General features: G+C 47.0%; 2 protein-coding genes across 4 annotated transcripts in view; one reads left to right on the forward strand and one right to left on the reverse strand.

Moving 5' to 3' along the window:
- Positions 1–401: 401 nt before the first annotated feature.
- On the reverse strand, positions 402–4767 carry CDC26 (cell division cycle 26). Of its 2 annotated transcripts, none has more exons than XM_063936199.1 (3): positions 4660–4767; positions 1743–1831; positions 402–1242 (listed from the first exon to the last, which is right to left on the reverse strand). In XM_063936199.1, the coding sequence occupies exons 1-3, from the start codon at positions 4697–4699 to the stop codon at positions 1069–1071; spliced, it is 303 nt and encodes a 100-aa protein (XP_063792269.1). In that variant the 5' UTR covers positions 4700–4767; the 3' UTR covers positions 402–1068. The 2 variants fall into 2 exon arrangements, with proteins under 2 accessions (XP_063792269.1, XP_063792270.1); XM_063936200.1 differs by having other exon boundaries at positions 4666–4760.
- The window catches only part of PRPF4 (pre-mRNA splicing tri-snRNP complex factor PRPF4), a 28706-nt gene continuing 14928 nt past the window's right edge, over positions 4726–18503 (forward strand). The window contains exons 1-4 of one of the 2 annotated variants that reach the window (XM_063936197.1): positions 4726–4816; positions 5443–5610; positions 6754–6940; positions 17989–18073. In XM_063936197.1, coding sequence (XP_063792267.1) covers positions 5451–5610; positions 6754–6940; positions 17989–18073 — 432 coding nt within the window. In that variant the 5' untranslated portion in view covers positions 4726–4816; positions 5443–5450. Of the gene's footprint in view, positions 4817–4855; positions 4944–5442; positions 5611–6753; positions 6941–17988; positions 18074–18503 lie in introns of those variants that run through there. The other variant, XM_063936198.1, reaches the window with a different exon arrangement.

Genomic DNA, 18503 nt, shown 5'->3' on the forward strand with positions numbered 1-18503 from the left:
TTAAAATCAAACTTGTTGGAAATCCTCATTCCAACATAAAACGATCGGGATCAGCAAGTTGGGGGGTTTTACCATGTTACATTTTGTCGATTATCAGAGTTTGCCGATCAACAAATCGGATCAGCCATCGGGGATACCAGATTGATGTATGGGCTCATTAACTGTTAGGAAGGGGGGGGGGGGTCATGCATGAGGATGAAAAATAGTCCTGCACCCACAACCCGTCCTACAATCTCCTCCTAAATGCATAAAGTCATTCATTAATCATTACCATTTAAAACCAGCATTAAAATGAATCTTTCGATATTATGTGCACCTACAGACAGCGAACGCTGAACATCACGGGAGGTGCGCTCTCCGGATTGGGATTCAGACACTAATTTGATCTAGTTGTATGAATATAAAGAAAAACAAAACCTTTTAATGAACACACAGTGCACTTGGTACATACACACGCTGGGGGCAGCCATCTTGCCAGGTGAACCAATATCACCGACGGTCACTACATAAAAAGCTTCAAGTGTACATTAATCCGCAGCCACTGTTCAATCAGCCTGACCAGTACAATCACAGTATGAGCTACAGCACTGCGATATCCTTATATAATCCCGGCCCAAACTTTTTCTTGGTAAACTTTGACCTTCAACCTTTGTCCTGTCACGTTGCTCCTGCTCGGATCCTGGTTATTCTATATCCTTCTGGCAGCAAGATCTCCAGAGCCGGGTATCCTCCTGACCAATAGTTTTCTTTTTATTATTGAATAATAAAATGCTCACATGGTTTATACTTAATGACCCCGGCTGTGGACATTACATTACTTTTTGAAGTCCTGTGACCAGGTCCTTGTGAAGCATCTCACTGAAGAAGGCCGGGATCTCTAGCAATAACAACACAGGTGCAGGTGAGCCGCTGTCTCAAACAAGGACCGTGCTGGGCCTATAAAAAGCAATGTAATACGTGGTGTACTAAAAAAAGAAATTCAAGAGTTAGTATATGACCAACAAAGGCCACATGGTCTAACCACATTGGTTCCAGAAACGGAATCGATCCGCACAGCGACCCTGGTTGTTAAAACTCAAAGTTTCCAAATTGTGTGGTGTGACTGTTCGGTTTGGGCTGTGGTTTGTATCCGATTCGGTCGTGGATTGTCTGTTCTCTGGTCTTCGAGTCCACGCTGAGCGGAACATTTGCATCGGACTCGCTGGCTGATAGATCCACTTCGTCGCGCTGTTTCTTCCGGCTCTGCAGGAATAGGAGAGGACACCGGCTGATTGTCTGAGCGAACGGTTAATTATTCCCAATAACAAAGCAACAGGAACTCTCTCTATTACACGTGGTTCATATAAAATTACTGTAATCTCTTGCAGCTCCTCACACTAGTGCTCCCTAGTCTTGTTCAGAACAGTAATCCCCACTGTACATTGCTGCAGAATACCTCACCACTTAAAAAACAAATCAAGAAGGGACTTAAAAATAAAATATTCAAATAATCGCCCTTACGAATAAACCAGGGGCTCACTCACACTGGCGAGTTAATAAATGAAGCTCGCTTAAGCCACTATAATGTGCAGTACCGCTGCGAGCCACTAGGTTGCACTGTTAAACAACTATTTCAGAATTTTGGGGACACACACAAATGAGTTGTGAAGTTTAAAGCTCCAGGGATTCTTAAAAACTACCGTCATTTATTGCCCACCATGTGGCACCAGCTGTCTTATAAGGAGTGTGTAGTTGGTTCTCACCTCCAAATCTTTCCGAATACTCTCGAACTCCTCTATGTCATCCAGTTTCAGCTCCAGGCGGGTGGGTTTCCTGCGCAGCATCTTACGCTCTAGAGGGAGAGATTATGCATTACTGTATGACGTAATGGAGCATGTATGAGCCCCACAAAGCAGAAGACAGGGCGAAGCACACAGTCGGGCAATGGAGAACCACAGGGCACAGCACACAGTCGGCCAATGGAGAACCACAGGGCGCAGCACCATGAAGGGTTTATACCTGACTGGGCACTGATTTCTATAGTCCGCACTGGCCATGCATCAATGTATTATTGCCAAGCATATGGCTGATCGCAGTACACTTAGCACCCGACATGCTTTAGCTTTCTCCATTCATCATACAGTACCCAGCTCTGTGTACCTGCATTGCAAGGGTGTGTGTGGAGGAGTGGTTGTTACTGGGTGTATAGGAGGCAGCACTGAGGGTAACGGTGGGTATTGATGAAGCTAGTGTAGGGGGTCTGATAGGGATGTGTAGTGGTGCTGAGGGGGAGTAATGCAAGTGTCACATAGGGGCAGTGGTGTGAGTGTGGGTATGTGTGTTTTGGGGGGATACAGAAGAAAAGTGCTGAGGAGTTATGTGATGGGGTGAAGGGGTATAGGAGAGAGGTGGGGAGGGGTAATGTGGGTATACGGGAGGGATGGCGGGTGTAGGAGGGTGAGGGGGTGTCAGGGAAGGAGGGTGGGTAGGTGATGGGGGTGAGACGGTACAGGAGAGAGGTGGTGAGGGGTAATGTGGGTATAGGGGAGGGATGGCGGGTGTAGGAGGGTGAGGGGCGTCAGGGAGGGTGGGTAGGTGATAGGGGTAATGTGGGTATAGGGGAGGGGTGGTGGGTGTAGGGGGTGTCAGGGAGGGTGGGTAGGTGATGAGGGTGAGAGGTAATGTAGGTATAGGGGAGGGGTGGTGGGTGTGGTTCCGGTATGAATGGTCGACCATGTTATGGTCGACAGTCATTAGGTCGACCACTATTGGTCGACATTGGCATGGTCGACATGGACACATGGTCGACTGGTCGACCTTTTCATGTGTCGACCATTTTCATGTGTCGACCATGTGTCCATGTCGACCAATAGTGGTCGACCTAATGACTGTCGACCATAACATGGTCGACCATGTGAACGGATACCGGTGGGTGTAGGAGGGTGAGGGGTGTCAGGGAGGGTGGGTAGGTGATAGGGAGAGGGGTAATGTGGGTATAGGGGAGGGGTGGTGGGTGTGGTTCCGGTATGAATGGTCGACCATGTTATGGTCGACAGTCATTAGGTCGACCACTATTGGTCGACATTGGCATGGTCGACATGGACACATGGTCGACCTTTTCATGTGTCGACCATGTGTCCATGTCGACCAATAGTGGTCGACATAATGACTGTCGACCATAACATGGTCGACCATGTGAACGGATACCGGTGGGTGTAGGAGGGTGAGGGGTGTCAGGGAAGGTGGGTAGGTGATGAGGGTGAGAGGTAATGTAGGTATAGGGGAGGGGTGGTGGGTGTAGGAGGGTGAGGGGGTGTCAGGGAGGGTGGGTAGGTGATGGGGTGAGAGGTAATGTGGGTATAGGGGAGGGGTGGTGGGTGTAGGAGGGTGAGGGGGTGTCAGGGAGGGTGGGTAGGTGATGTGGGGGGTGAGAGGTAATGTAGGTATAGGGGAGGGGTGTAGGGGGGTGAGGGGGTGTCAGGGAGGGTGGGTAGGTGATGTGGGGGGTGAGAGGTAATGTAGGTATAGGGGAGGGGTGTAGTGGGGTGTCAGGGAGGGTGGGTAGGTGATGGGGTGAGAGGTAATGTGGGTATAGGGGAGGGGTGGTGGGTGTAGGAGGGTGAGGGGGTGTCAGGGAGGGTGGGTAGGTGATGTGGGGGGTGAGAGGTAATGTAGGTATAGGGGAGGGTGGATAGGTGATGTGGGGGGTGAGAGGTAATGTAGGTATAGGGGAGGGTGGATAGGTGATGTGGGGGGTGAGAGGTAATGTAGGTATAGGGGAGGGGTGAGGGGGTGTCAGGGAGGGTGGGTAGGTGATGTGTGGGGGGGGGAGAGGTAATGTAGGTATAGGGGAGGGGTGAGGGGGTGTCATAGAGGGTGGGTAGGTGATGGGGAGAGGGGTAATGTGGGTATAGGGGGAGGGGTGGTGGATGTAGGGGTGTCAGGGAGGGTGGGTAGGTGATGAGAGTGAGAGGTAATGTAGGTATAGGGGAGGGGTGGTGGGTGTAGGAGGGTGAGGGGGTGTCAGTGAGGGTGGGTAGGTGATGGGGGTGAGAGGTAATGTAGGTACAGGGGAGGGGGTGTCAGGGAGAGTGGATAGGTGATGGGGGAGTGAGGGGGTATAGCTGGGGCCTGGCACTGCGGAGGGTGAGAGCCCGGGGGTGGGTGGGGTGTCTGGCACGGGTGGGTAGGTGATGGGGGTGAGGGGTGTAGGAGGGTGAGGGGGTGTCATGGAGAGTGGGTAGGTGATGGGGTGAGGGGTAATGTGGGTATAGGGAAGGGGTGGTGGGTGTAGGGGGGTGAGGGGTATCAGGTAGGGTGGGTAGGTGATGGGGGTGAGGGGTAATGTGGGTATAGTGGAGGGGTGGTGGGTGTAGGGGGGTGAGAGGTATCAGGTAGGGTGGATAGGTGATGGGGTGAGGGGTAATGTGGGTATAGGGGAGGGATGGTGGGTGTAGGGGGATGAGGGGTATCAGGTAGGGTGGGTAGGTGATGGGGGTGAGGGGTAATGTGGGTATAGGGGAGGGGGTGTCAGAGAGCAGGTACAGGAGGAGGTAATGGGGGAGAGGTATAGCTGGGTCCTGGCATTGGGGAGGGTGAGACCCCGGGGGTGGGTGGGGTGTCTGGCACGGATAGGTAGGTGAGGGTGTGTATAGGGTTACACCGCACAGTGTATTATACCTCTACCTCCAGACACTCCGCTCTCAGCTGCTCCCAGCATGCACCGCCACTTCCGGGATTTATGACCATTCCGCCCGATGACCCGGAAGCAGTGCCCGGAACGTGCAGCGGCCGCTCGGTGTCGCAGTGGTTGCTACCGTGGTTGAGGCGGGATCCGGTGAGTTCGGCGCTGTTACCGGAGTCCATGTCACACCGGCAGCCCGGGGGGAACTACAACTCCCAGCAAGGCTAGACTGATATCATTGTGGCAAAGTTTTGTTGCCAGTGTCCTGGTGCCGTGTCCTGTACGTATAATGTGCCGGTGTCCTGTAGTGTCCTGGTGCCGGTGTCCTGTAGTGTCCTGGTGCCGGTGTCCTGTAGTGTCCTGGTGCCGGTGTCCTGTAGTGTCCTGTAGTGTCCTGGTGCCGGTGTCCTGTAGTGTCCTGGTGCAGGTGTCCTGTAGTGTCCTGGTGCAGGTGTCCTGTAGTGTACTGGTGCAGGTATCCTGTAGTGTACTGGTGCCGTGTGCCGGTGTCCTGTAGTGTCCTGGTGCCGGTGTCCTGGTGCCGGTGTCCTGTAGTGTCCTGGTGCTGGTGTCCTGGTGCCGGTGTCCTGTAGTGTACAGGTGCCGTGTGCCGGTGTCCTGTACGTATAGTGTGCCGGTGCCTGTTCCCTCACAGTTGGGACCTCTTTGGAGTTGACCCCTAAGAACCCCATAGCTGCCATTCAAAACATGGTGGAGAGACACTAGTGCCAGTGGCTGCCAATGCCTGTAATACTTATCATGTCATTTTCTCTTCACAGGCTCAAACATGTCAGACGATGAAGGTGTCCCTGTGGTGAAGAAGTCCCGTATATTCTACGGTAGTTTGGCGGAGAAGGAAAAGGAGCGTCTGGCTAAGGGAGAATCCTTGCTGGGCAAAGTATCCGTGAGGTCTGGAATTGACTACGGGAATATTAACATTGGTGGAGGTGAGGTCATCGGGCACAAACCGCGTCCTTTCTCCAGCTCTATCCTCCGTACTTGGGGTCTGGTTCTGATTTGTACACAGTGCCGATATTTATGTAGCTGAGCGGTCGGCAGGCGACTGAAGGTGCGCCAGGGGGCAATTTTTCAGATGCCGCTGGCAGTGAGGATTTCTCCGCAGAATAATTTGCGAGAACGTAACGGAGTAGCGGGAAAAAACGTCATTTAGGGAGTGTATTTACCAACGTGTGCAATACCATACGCAGAAAACCTGGTGCCAGCCTCTCTGTTCTCTCGGACAGTCTGCGTGACCATAGACTCGATCGGGGAGTCGGTGCTGCATATGTGTACGCAGTTGCTGAGGACTTTGGAGGTCATTCCGAGTTGATCGCTCGCTACAGATCAGGTTAAGAAAACTGCGCATGCGCGCCGTACAGGTACAAAGAGCATCGTTGCTGTGCAATGGATCTAGCGAAGAATCCATTTGCACAGCTGATCGCAAAGAGATTGACAGAAAGAGGGCATTTATGGGTGTCAACTGACCGTTTTCTGGGAGTGGTAGGGAAAATGCAGACGTGTCCGGGCGTTTGCTGGGCGGGTGTCTGACGTCAATTCCGGCACCAAAAAGACTGAAGTGATCTCAAGGGCTGAGTAAGTCCAGAGCTACTCAGAAACTGCACAAACTGTTTTTGCAGAGCGCGGCTGCAAAGGCGTGCGCACACTTGCAAAACAAAACTACACTCCCCCTGCTAAAAGTAGCTAGTGAGCGATCAACTCGGAATGACCTCCTTTGTCACGGCTCCGGTGAGCCTTTCTGTTCGTTACGGCGTGGCTGCTTAACTTGTGGTGGTTCGCATGTCTGTAGGCTGAAAAATCGCAGTTGTGTAGGCATATGCTTACAAATCGGAATCAGGCCTTTGGGTCATTGACCGTTTACAAGACTTTATGCCATTTCCGTACCTCTTGTAACCCGCTACTACTGTCTGTCCTTCGCGGAAGTCTCAGGACAGACCGTACCGCATTTTTATATAGGTCTCACAAGTTGTCATTACGGGCGTTGTACTCTTGATACACTTCTGTGATACCTGTGCTAATATTACATAAATCCTACAGTTGGCGTTTTCCTAAACCTCTTGTATGTCCCTCAGGAGAGTCCTTTGACCTTGAGGAGCACATCAACGAGAGGCAGGCGGAGGTTCTCGCAGAGTTTGAGCGCAGGAAGCGAGCGAGGCAGATCAATGTGTCCACCGATGACTCAGAGGTGAAGGCATGTCTGAGAGCCCTTGGAGAGCCGATAACGCTGTTTGGTGAAGGGCCTGCAGAGAGGAGAGAAAGGTAAGCGCAAATTTATTTATTAACGGTTTCTTATATAGCGCAGCATATTCCATTGCGCTTTACAATTAGAACAACAGTAATGGAACAAAACTGGGTAAAAACAGACAGACTTAGAGGTAGGAAGTATACAAAGAAGGGGTAGGGGACTGCGCTTATTCCTACTTCACTCGACAAGTTCCAGCTGCTCTGGAGAACAAAAAGAGGATTCCACTATCCTCTTCGTTATTAGAACAACAAAAGGGAAGAATGTCTCCCAGCGCTTGGTTATATCGAGTGAACTCTATACAAACAGAATCATCAATAATCACACAATTCAAAGGAATAAAAATAAATTTTCTTTTATTAAAGATAAGCTATGGGGATTTCCATAAAAAGTGTCTTTTACTTTAGTCTAGAATATTAAAAATTATACAGTGACTCCTAATACCGGTATACTAAAAAAATAATAAGACAACAGGACAAACAACATAAATAACATGTACGATAGCGGTACGCTGTCTTTTAGCGATTTATCCACTAATCACTCATGGGTGAGTCTTAAGTCCCAAAGTATGTAAATTATTCCAAGATAAACCTCACTGAAAAGTGAGTCTTAAGTCCCAGGAATGAGGTAGTTTTCCACAATGATTTGTATCAACAAAGCAGTCTTAGTATACCTTCCATTCAGGTCACAATTTTCTGGGGTCAAATTGCACAGTTCCCTTTTATGCACAACCTGTGGAAAGTCACTTACTTCAAAACCGCAAAGAGACAAACGACGGGTGTCTGCCGGCAGACAAAAACACAGTGCCTCAGTGATCAACTAGTTTCGCCTGTCTCAGCAGGCTTCCTCAGGATAGCCGAGTACACCTAATCCCCGCTATTTAAGCCCCCGTGCGGTTTCCGTTTCTATAGTGACCAAATACTCACAGCGTTCAGCTGCGCTACGTCATTTCCGGTCCTTGTGGCTGGTTCCTCTATCTGTGTTGCCGGTCGCTTAGCAACCCTCTCTTCAACCACCGCCACGTCTTGGCTGATGCGTCACGTCACTTCCAGTCCTCGTGACTTTTCTCTTTACATACGTCGTCTAGGTTACTTCTGTAACTTCCGTCCCAACGTCTCCATTTGTATATTCGTATCCATGGTGATTTTAGCGGGGCATCCTAGCCGGACATGTCATATTTTATATCTATTATCCTAATGATAACGGCTACAATCGTCCTCTTAATTTCTTAGTAATTTAAGTGGATGCGCTTCTTGTACATCATTATAAACATAGAACACAAAAAGACAAAACACAAAAAGACACCAAAGGACACAGTGCATCTACAATATCATTATTTCTAAATACATATTTAAAAAATATATGCGTTAAGAATAAAGAATATATAAAAGGTTCTCTCAAAAAATCTCTTATTTAATTTATTCCTTTAAAAACGGACAGAGTTCCCAATCTATATTTAGACCTTTTGGGACCAAAGTCTCCAATTCAAAGATCATTCTTGCCTCCTCCTTTAATAATTCACTATCCCAGTCTCCTCCTCTCCATGACTTTTGTACTAGTTTAATCCCAAAAAATGATAGCATCGCAGGATCACTATTATGGGCTTTGGCAAAATGTACCGGAATATTGTGATTTTCTTTTTGTGTCCTAATATTGTTTAAATGCTCATTAATTCTAGTTTGGAGGCAACGAAATGTCTTGCCTACATATTGAAGCCCACAGGGGCATGATAACAAATATATTACCCCTTTTGAGTTACACGTAATTTTATCTTTTATTTCATACTCCTTTCCTGTGCTGTTCGATTTATATTTAGTGATTGGCTTTGTTGTAATGTTTCTTGTTTTCTTACAAACAACACAGTTATTGCATTTATAGAAACCTGGTTTCATATCCTTCAGCCATGTTGTTCCTTCTTTCCTCTCATTCTTACAGTAACTTCTCACTAAACTGGTCTTTATGGTGGGCGCTCTTCTATATACTATTTTAGGTTTTGTTGGTATAATCTCTCGAAGGTCCTCGTCTGTAGTTAGAATGTGCCAGTGTTTATATATACTTTCTTCCAAATATCTCCGCTGGCTCGAGAATCCCGTTAAGAACATTATTTCCTCTCCTTTCTTCTCTTTCTTATCTTTATAGCACAGGAGGTCCATCCTTTCCATTTTATCTACTTCATTCTTGTTGTCTATCAGGTCTCTCTGGATATAATTCTTTTCCCCAAATTGTTTCATAAGATCCATTACTTGTGTGTCATAATCTGTTTTCTTGGAACAATTTCTTCGAATCCTTCTCATCTGACCTTTCGGAATATTTGATAACCATTTGGGGTGATGATTGCTCCTAAAATTTAAATAACTATTGCAATCCACTTCCTTCCTATATGTTTTCGTTTCAATATGGTTATCCTCAATAAAGATGGTTAAGTCTAAATAATTTATACTTGTATCGCTAATCTCTTTTGTGAACTCTAGATTAAAGTTGTTTACATTCAGCTTCATAATGAAGCTTTCCAAATCTTTCCTGGTCCCATTCCAAAGTTCGTACCCTTTTTGAACAAGTTAGTGACGATACAAAGAAGCTACATTAAAGACACAATACACATTCTAGATATATTAAACAAAATTGAATGGAAAGTAGGCTTCTTATTGGCCACATGTGATATTAAATCACTATATACATCAATTAGACATAATCAAGGTATGGCAAATATTCAAAAAATTCTGACTGAAGAGTCAGATTTGCAGAAAGATCAAATCGAGTTTATTTTGAAAGGTATTAGCTTCACGCTAGAACATAATTTTTTCTGGTACGGAGGAAAATATTATAAACAAACCCAGGGAACAGCTATGGGTACGAACTTTGCCCCCTCATACGCTAATCTCTTTTTAGCGCAATGGGAGAAAGAATTTATATGGTCAAACAATGAATATCTCCCAAACCTTGTCCTATGGGCAAGGTTTATTGACGATGTGATTATCATCTGGAATGGGACCAGGAAAGATTTGGAAAGCTTCATTATGAAGCTGAATGTAAACAACTTTAATCTAGAGTTCACAAAAGAGATTAGCGATACAAGTATAAATTATTTAGACTTAACCATCTTTATTGAGGATAACCATATTGAAACGAAAACATATAGGAAGGAAGTGGATTGCAATAGTTATTTAAATTTTAGGAGCAATCATCACCCCAAATGGTTATCAAATATTCCGAAAGGTCAGATGAGAAGGATTCGAAGAAATTGTTCCAAGAAAACAGATTATGACACACAAGTAATGGATCTTATGAAACAATTTGGGGAAAAGAATTATATCCAGAGAGACCTGATAGACAACAAGAATGAAGTAGATAAAATGGAAAGGATGGACCTCCTGTGCTATAAAGAGAAGAAAGAGAAGAAAGGAGAGGAAATAATGTTCTTAACGGGATTCTCGAGCCAGCGGAGATATTTGGAAGAAAGTATATATAAACACTGGCACATTCTAACTACAGACGAGGACCTTCGAGAGATTATACCAACAAAACCTAAAATAGTATATAGAAGAGCGCCCACCATAAAGACCAGTTTAGTGAGAAGTTACTGTAAGAATGAGAGGAAAGAAGGAACAACATGGCTGAAGGATATGAAACCAGGTTTCTATAAATGCAATAACTGTGTTGTTTGTAAGAAAACAAGAAATATTACAACAAAGCCAATCACTAAATATAAATCGAACAGCACAGGAAAGGAGTATGAAATAAAAGATAAAATTACGTGTAACTCAAAAGGGGTAATATATTTGTTATCATGCCCCTGTGGGCTTCAATATGTAGGCAAGACATTTCGTTGCCTCCAAACTAGAATTAATGAGCATTTAAACAATATTAGGACACAAAAAGAAAATCACAATATTCCGGTACATTTTGCCAAAGCCCATAATAGTGATCCTGCGATGCTATCATTTTTTGGGATTAAACTAGTACAAAAGTCATGGAGAGGAGGAGACTGGGATAGTGAATTATTAAAGGAGGAGGCAAGAATGATCTTTGAATTGGAGACTTTGGTCCCAAAAGGTCTAAATATAGATTGGGAACTCTGTCCGTTTTTAAAGGAATAAATTAAATAAGAGATTTTTTGAGAGAACCTTTTATATATTCTTTATTCTTAACGCATATATTTTTTAAATATGTATTTAGAAATAATGATATTGTAGATGCACTGTGTCCTTTGGTGTCTTTTTGTGTTTTGTCTTTTTGTGTTCTATGTTTATAATGATGTACAAGAAGCGCATCCACTTAAATTACTAAGAAATTAAGAGGACGATTGTAGCCGTTATCATTAGGATAATAGATATAAAATATGACATGTCCGGCTAGGATGCCCCGCTAAAATCACCATGGATACGAATATACAAATGGAGACGTTGGGACGGAAGTTACAGAAGTAACCTAGACGACGTATGTAAAGAGAAAAGTCACGAGGACTGGAAGTGACGTGACGCATCAGCCAAGACGTGGCGGTGGTTGAAGAGAGGGTTGCTAAGCGACCGGCAACACAGATAGAGGAACCAGCCACAAGGACCGGAAATGACGTAGCGCAGCTGAACGCTGTGAGTATTTGGTCACTATAGAAACGGAAACCGCACGGGGGCTTAAATAGCGGGGATTAGGTGTACTCGGCTATCCTGAGGAAGCCTGCTGAGACAGGCGAAACTAGTTGATCACTGAGGCACTGTGTTTTTGTCTGCCGGCAGACACCCGTCGTTTGTCTCTTTGCGGTTTTGAAGTAAGTGACTTTCCACAGGTTGTGCATAAAAGGGAACTGTGCAATTTGACCCCAGAAAATTGTGACCTGAATGGAAGGTATACTAAGACTGCTTTGTTGATACAAATCATTGTGGAAAACTACCTCATTCCTGGGACTTAAGACTCACTTTTCAGTGAGGTTTATCTTGGAATAATTTACATACTTTGGGACTTAAGACTCACCCATGAGTGATTAGTGGATAAATCGCTAAAAGACAGCGTACCGCTATCGTACATGTTATTTATGTTGTTTGTCCTGTTGTCTTATTATTTTTTTAGTATACCGGTATTAGGAGTCACTGTATAATTTTTAATATTCTAGACTAAAGTAAAAGACACTTTTTATGGAAATCCCCATAGCTTATCTTTAATAAAAGAAAATTTATTTTTATTCCTTTGAATTGTGTGATTATTGATGATTCTGTTTGTATAGAGTTCACTCGATATAACCAAGCGCTGGGAGACATTCTTCCCTTTTGTTAGAGGTAGGAAGGCCCTGCTCGCAAGCTTACAATCGATAGGGGTGTGTGATGCAGGAATCACTTTGTTTGGATTAACCTCTTTTTCTCTAACGTCCTAGAGGATGCTGGGGACTCCGTAAGGACCATGGGGAATAGACTGGTTCCGCAGGAGATAGGGCACTTTAAGAAAGCTTTGGATTCTGGGTGTGCACTGGCTCCTCCCTCTATGTCCCTCCTCCAGACCTCAGTTTTACACTGTGCCCAGAGGATGAAGGGCGCACTGCAGGGAGCTCTCTTGAGTTCTTTGCTACAGAAAGCATTTTTGTTTGGATTTTTACTTTTTCACAGGGAGCACTGCTGGCAACAGGCTCCCTGCATCGAGGGACTGAGGAGAGAGTGGCAGACCTACTTAACTGATAGGATCTGCTTTGGCTACTGGACACCATTAGCTTCAGAGGGGGTGAACACAGGTTCGTCCTGGGCGTCCACCCCCGGAGCCACGCCGCCGTTCTCCTCACAGAGCCAGAAGAACAGAAGCAAGAAGACGTCTCAGGCGGCAGAAGCCTTCAGCTTCACAGAGGTAACGCACAGCACTGCAGCTGTGCGTCATTGCTCCACATCACCTCACACACTCCGGTCACTGTATGGGTGCAGGGCGCAGGGGGGGCGCCCTGGGCAGCAATAATAACACCTGTTAGATGGCAAATAGGTATATACATGTACAGCTGGGCACTGTACATGTATATAATTGAGCCCCCGCCATTCTACACGATTTTGAGCGGGACCGAAGCCCGCCGCCGAGGGGCGGGGCTTCTCCCTCAGCACTCACCAGCGTCATTTCTCTCTCCGCAGAACGCTGAGAGGAAGCTCCCCGGACTCTCCCCTGCTTGACACACGGTGAAAGGGAGTTTAAAAAGAGAGGGGGGGGCACATAATTGGCGGATAAAGTATAATACAGCGCTGCTGAGGAAAAGCATTCTGTGTTGGTCTCCAGGTTGTTGCGCTGGGGTGTGTGCTGGCATACTCTGTCTCTCCAAAGGGCCTTTCAGGGGATACTGTCTTCAGAAAAAGTTTCCCTGGGTGTGTGCAGTGTGTCGGTACGTGTGTGTCGACATGTTTGATGAGGAAGGCTCGCTTAATGTGGAGGGGGAGTGTTTGAATGTCAGGTCGCCGTCGGCAACGCCGACACCGGACTGGGTGGATATGCTGAATGTCTTGAATGCAAATGTAAATCTCCTGCATAAAAGATTAGACAAGGCTGAAGCTAGGGATCAGTCAGGTAGCCAGTCCGTGCCTGTCCCTGTGGTGCCAGGACCTTCAGGGTCTCAAAAGCGCCCCATATCCCAGGTCGCTGACACAGATACTGACTCTAGTGTCGACTATGAGGATGCAAAATTGCAGCCGAAGGTGGCAAAAGGTATTAGGTACATGATTATTGCCATAAAAGAGGTTTTACATATCACGGAGGAACCCCCTGTCCCTGAAACGAGGGTTCACATGTATAAAGGGAAGAAGCCTGAGGTCACGTTTCCGTCCTCATTTGAGCTAAGCGAATTATGCGAAAAGGCTTGGGAATCTCCGGATAGGAGACTCCATGTTCCCAAAAGGATTCTCATGGCGTATCCTTTTCCACAGAAGGATCGGATACGATGGGAATCTGCGCCTAAAGTAGACAAGGCGCTGACACGCTTATCCAAGAAGGTGGCACTGCCTTCTCCGGATACTGCTTCCCTCAAGGATCCTGCTGATCGCAAGCAGGAAATTACCATGAAGCACATTTACACACATTCAGGAACTATAGTTAGGCCGGCCATGGCGTCGGCCTGGGTTTGTAGTGCTGTCGTGGCATGGGCAGACTCCTTATCTACGGAGATGGACACCTTAGATAGTGATACCATTCTAATGACCATGGAGCATATCAGAGATGCTGCCTTGTATATGAGGGATGCTCAGAGAGACATTTGTTTACTAAGCTCTAGAATAAACGCTATGTCTATTTCTGCTAGGCGGCTCTTGTGGACCCGACAGTGGACGGGAGACGCCGACTCAAAGCGGCATATGGAGTCATTGCCTTACAAGGGGGAGGAGTTGTTTGGAGAAGGCCTCTCGGACCTAGTCTCTACTGCTACGGCCGGTAAATCGAATTTTTTACCTTATGTTCCCCCGCAGCATTCTAAGAAGGTACCACATTATCAAATGCAGTCCTTTCGTTCCAATAAAAACAAGAAGGTACGAGGATCGTCCTTCGTTGCCAGAGGTAAAGACAAGGGAAAAAAGCTGCACTCAGCTAGTTCCCAGGAGCAGAAGTCCTCCCCTACTTCCGCAAAGTCCACAGCATGACGCTGGGGCTTTCCGGGGGGGGTCAGATCAAGTGGGGGCACGTCTTCATCTTTTCAGCCACGTCTGGGTTCAATCACAGGTGGATCCCTGGGCAATAGAGATTGTTTCCCAGGGATACAGACTGGAATTCGAAGACATGCCCCCTCGCCGGTTTTTTAAATCGGCTCTGCCGGCTTCCCCGTCGGAGAGGGAGCTAGTGTTAACGGCAATTCACAAATTGTACATTCAACAGGTGATAATCAAGGTTCCTCATCTCCAGCAAGGAGAGGGTTATTATTCATCCCTGTTTGTGGTACCGAAACCGGACTGTTCGGTCAGACCCATTCTAAATCTAAAATCCCTGAACCTGTACTTGAAGAGGTTCAAGTTCAAAATGGAATCGCTCAGAATGGTCATCGCCAGCCTGGAGGGAGGGGATTGGATGGTGTCCCTGGACATAAAGGATGCGTACCTTCATGTTCCGATTTTCCCCCCTCACCAGGCGTTTCTGAGATTTGCAGTACAGGATTGTCACTACCAATTTCAGACGTTGCCGTTTGGTCTTTCCACGGCCCCGTGAATTTTCACCAAGGTAAAGGCGGAAATGATGGTGCTCCTGCGCAAGCAGGGAGTCACAATTATCCCGTACTTGGACGATCTCCTTATAAAGGCGAGATCTCGGGAGAAGTTGCTGGACAGCGTGTCTCTGTCCGTGAAGACGTTGCAGATGCAACGCGTCTGACCTTTTTGTGCCTGATTCTAGACACAGACCAAAAAAGAGTTTTTCTTCCGGTGGAGAAGGCTCCGGAGCTCATAGCCCTGGTCAGGAACCTTTTTAAAGCCAAAAAAAGTTTCGGTGCATCATTGCACAAAGGTTCTGGGGAAGATGGTGGCTTCATACGAGGCCATCCCCTTCGGCAGGTTCCATGCGAGGACTTTCCAATGGGACCTATTGGACAAATGGTCCGGGTCCCATTTACATATGCAGAAACGGATCACCCTGTCTCCCAGGGTATCTCTCCTGTGGTGGCTGCACAGTGCTCACCTTCTAGAGGGTCGCAGGTTCGGCATTCAGGACTGGATCCTGGTGACCACGGACGCGAGCCTCCGAGGTTGGGGGGCTGTCGCACTGGGAAGAAATTTCCAAGGTCTCTGGTCAAGCCTAGAGACTTGTCTCCACATCAATGTCCTGGAGTTAAGGGCCATTTACAACGCCCTACGCCAGGCGGAGGAATGGCTTCAGAACAAACCGGTTCTGATTCAGTCGGACAATATCACGGCAGTGGCTCATGTAAACCGCCAAGGCGGCACAAGGAGCAGAGTGGCCATGGCAGAGGCGACCAGGATTCTGCGCTGGGCGGAAGGCCATGTAAGCGCACTATCAGCAGTGTTCATCCCGGGGGTGGACAACTGGGAGGCGGACTTCCTCAGCAGGCACGAACTGCATCCGGGAGAGTGGGGACTTCATCAAGAAGTCTTCACACAGATCGTGGATCGGTGGGGACTGCCTCAAATAGACATGATGGCGTCCCATCTCAACAAAAAGCTAAAGAGGTATTGCGCCAGGTCAAGAGACCCTCAGGCGGTAGCGGTAGACGCTCTGGTGACACCATGGGTGTTCAGATCGGTCTATGTGTTTCCTCCTCTGCCTCTCATACCCAAGGTGTTGAGATTAATAAGACTAAGAAGGGTCAGAACAATTCTCATTGTTCCAGATTGGCCAAGGAGGACTTGGTATCCGGATCTGCAAGAGTTGCTCACAGAAGATCCGTGGCCTCTTCCTCTAAGGCAGGACCTGCTGCAGCAGGGGCCCTGTCTGTTCCAAGACTTACCGCGGCTGCGTTTGATGGCATGGCGGTTGAACGCCGGATCCTAGCTGAAAAAGGGATTCCGGAGGAGGTCATTCCTACCCTGATCAAGGCTAGGAAGGATGTGACATCGAAACATTATCACCGTATATGGCGGAAATATGTTTCTTGGTGTGAGGCCAGAGCTGCTCCTACGGAGGAGTTCCATTTGGGCCGTCTGCTTCACTTCCTTCAAACGGGAGTGAATTTGGGCCTAAAATTAGGGTCCATAAAGGTCCAAATTTCGGCCTTATCCATTTTCTTTCAAAGAGAATTGGCTTCTCTTCCTGAAGTACAGACTTTTGTGAAGGGAGTGCTGCATATTCAGCCTCCCTTTGTACCTCCGGTGGCGCCTTGGGATCTTAACGTGGTATTAAGTTTCCTCAAGTCACCTTGGTTTGAACCACTCAAAACAGTGGAGTTGAAATACCTCACTTGGAAAGTGGTCATGTTGTTGGCCTTAGCTTCTGCAAGGCGTGTTTCGGAATTAGCGGCTTTATCATATAAAAGCCCATACCTGATTTTTCACGTGGATAGGGCAGAGTTGAGGACTCGTTCTCAATTTCTGCCCAAGGTGGTCTCATCTATTCATATGAACCAACCTATTGTAGTGCCTGTGGCTACACGGGACTTCGAGGACTCAGAGTCCCTGGATGTGGTCAGGGCTTTGAAGATTTACGTGACCAGAACAGCTAGGATCAGGAAGACTGAAGCTCTGTTTGTTCTGTATGCGGCCAACAAGGTTGGCGCTCCTGCTTCAAAGCAGACTATTGCTCGCTGGATCTGTAACACGATTCAGCAGGCGCATTCAACGGCAGGATTGCCATTGCCTAAATCGGTCAAGGCCCATTCCACTAGGAAGGTGGGCTCTTCTTGGGCGGCTGCCCGAGGGGTCTCGGCATTACAGCTTTGCCGAGCTGCTACTTGGTCGGGGTCAAACACCCTTGCAAAGTTCTGCAAGTTTGATACCCTGGCTGAGGAGGACCTCCTGTTTGCTCAATCGGTGCTGCAGAGTCATCCGCACTCTCCCGCCCGTTTGGGAGCTTTGGTATAATCCCCATGGTCCTTACGGAGTCCCCAGCATCCTCTAGGACGTTAGAGAAAATAGGATTTTACTTACCGGTAAATCTATTTCTCGTAGTCCGTAGAGGATGCTGGGCGCCCGTCCCAAGTGCGGACTTCTTCTGCAAGACTTGTATATAGTTATTGCTTACATAAGGGTTATGTTATAGTTTATCGGTTGAACCGAGGCTGTTACTTGTTCATACTGTTAACTGGGTAGTTTATCACAAGTTATACGGTGTGATTGGTGTGGCTGGTATGTATCTCGCCCTTAGGTTACATAAATCCTTTCCTCGTACTGTTCATATCCTCTGGGCACAGTTTCTCTAACTGAGGTCTGGAGGAGGGGCATAGAGGGAGGAGCCAGTGCACACCCAGAATCCAAAGCTTTCTTAAAGTGCCCTATCTCCTGCGGAGCCCGTCTATTCCCCATGGTCCTTACGGAGTCCCCAGCATCCTCTACAGACTACGAGAAATAGATTTACCGATAAGTAAAATCCTATTATTTTTTTATTTTATTTTTTACTTAACAAAAAAACATCCCATCAAATGTAGTATCTTGTTAAAGTTTCTTTGACTTTATCTGTCCAGGTTGCGAAATGTTCTCTCGGTGGTTGGCACAGACGCCTTAAAGAAGACGAAGAAAGATGAAGAGAAGAAGACGTCAAGTGATGAGGTAGAAATTGGCAAAAAAGAGGTTTTAGTGACTAGGTGGGTCTTCTGCGAGCTTTTTGGTGGGGGAGTTGTTTAGTGGAGGAAGAATTGCTATTGAGATTGAATCCTCCTCCACTACGGAGGATCACCAGGTGACCTCTAGTGGTGGCGTTGAGTGTTCTGTGGTGGAGGATCACCGGGTGACCTCTAGTGGTGACGTTGAGTGTTCTGTGGTGGAGGATCACCGGGTGACCTCTAGTGGTGGCATTGAGTTTTCTGTAGTGGAAGATCATCGGGTAACCCCTGTGCTGTAATTTTTCCAAAGTTGTGGAGAGTTTGTGAAATGCTTTGATTAAAAAAGAATGATATTAATCATAAAAATAGTTAAATATATTAATTTAACTTGAAAATATACAGTAAAAATTTTTTTGTTCAACTCTATATATAATGAC

The sequence above is a fragment of the Pseudophryne corroboree genome, chromosome 8 (assembly GCF_028390025.1).
Source record: "Pseudophryne corroboree isolate aPseCor3 chromosome 8, aPseCor3.hap2, whole genome shotgun sequence".
NCBI classification, from domain to species: Eukaryota; Metazoa; Chordata; class Amphibia; order Anura; family Myobatrachidae; genus Pseudophryne; species Pseudophryne corroboree.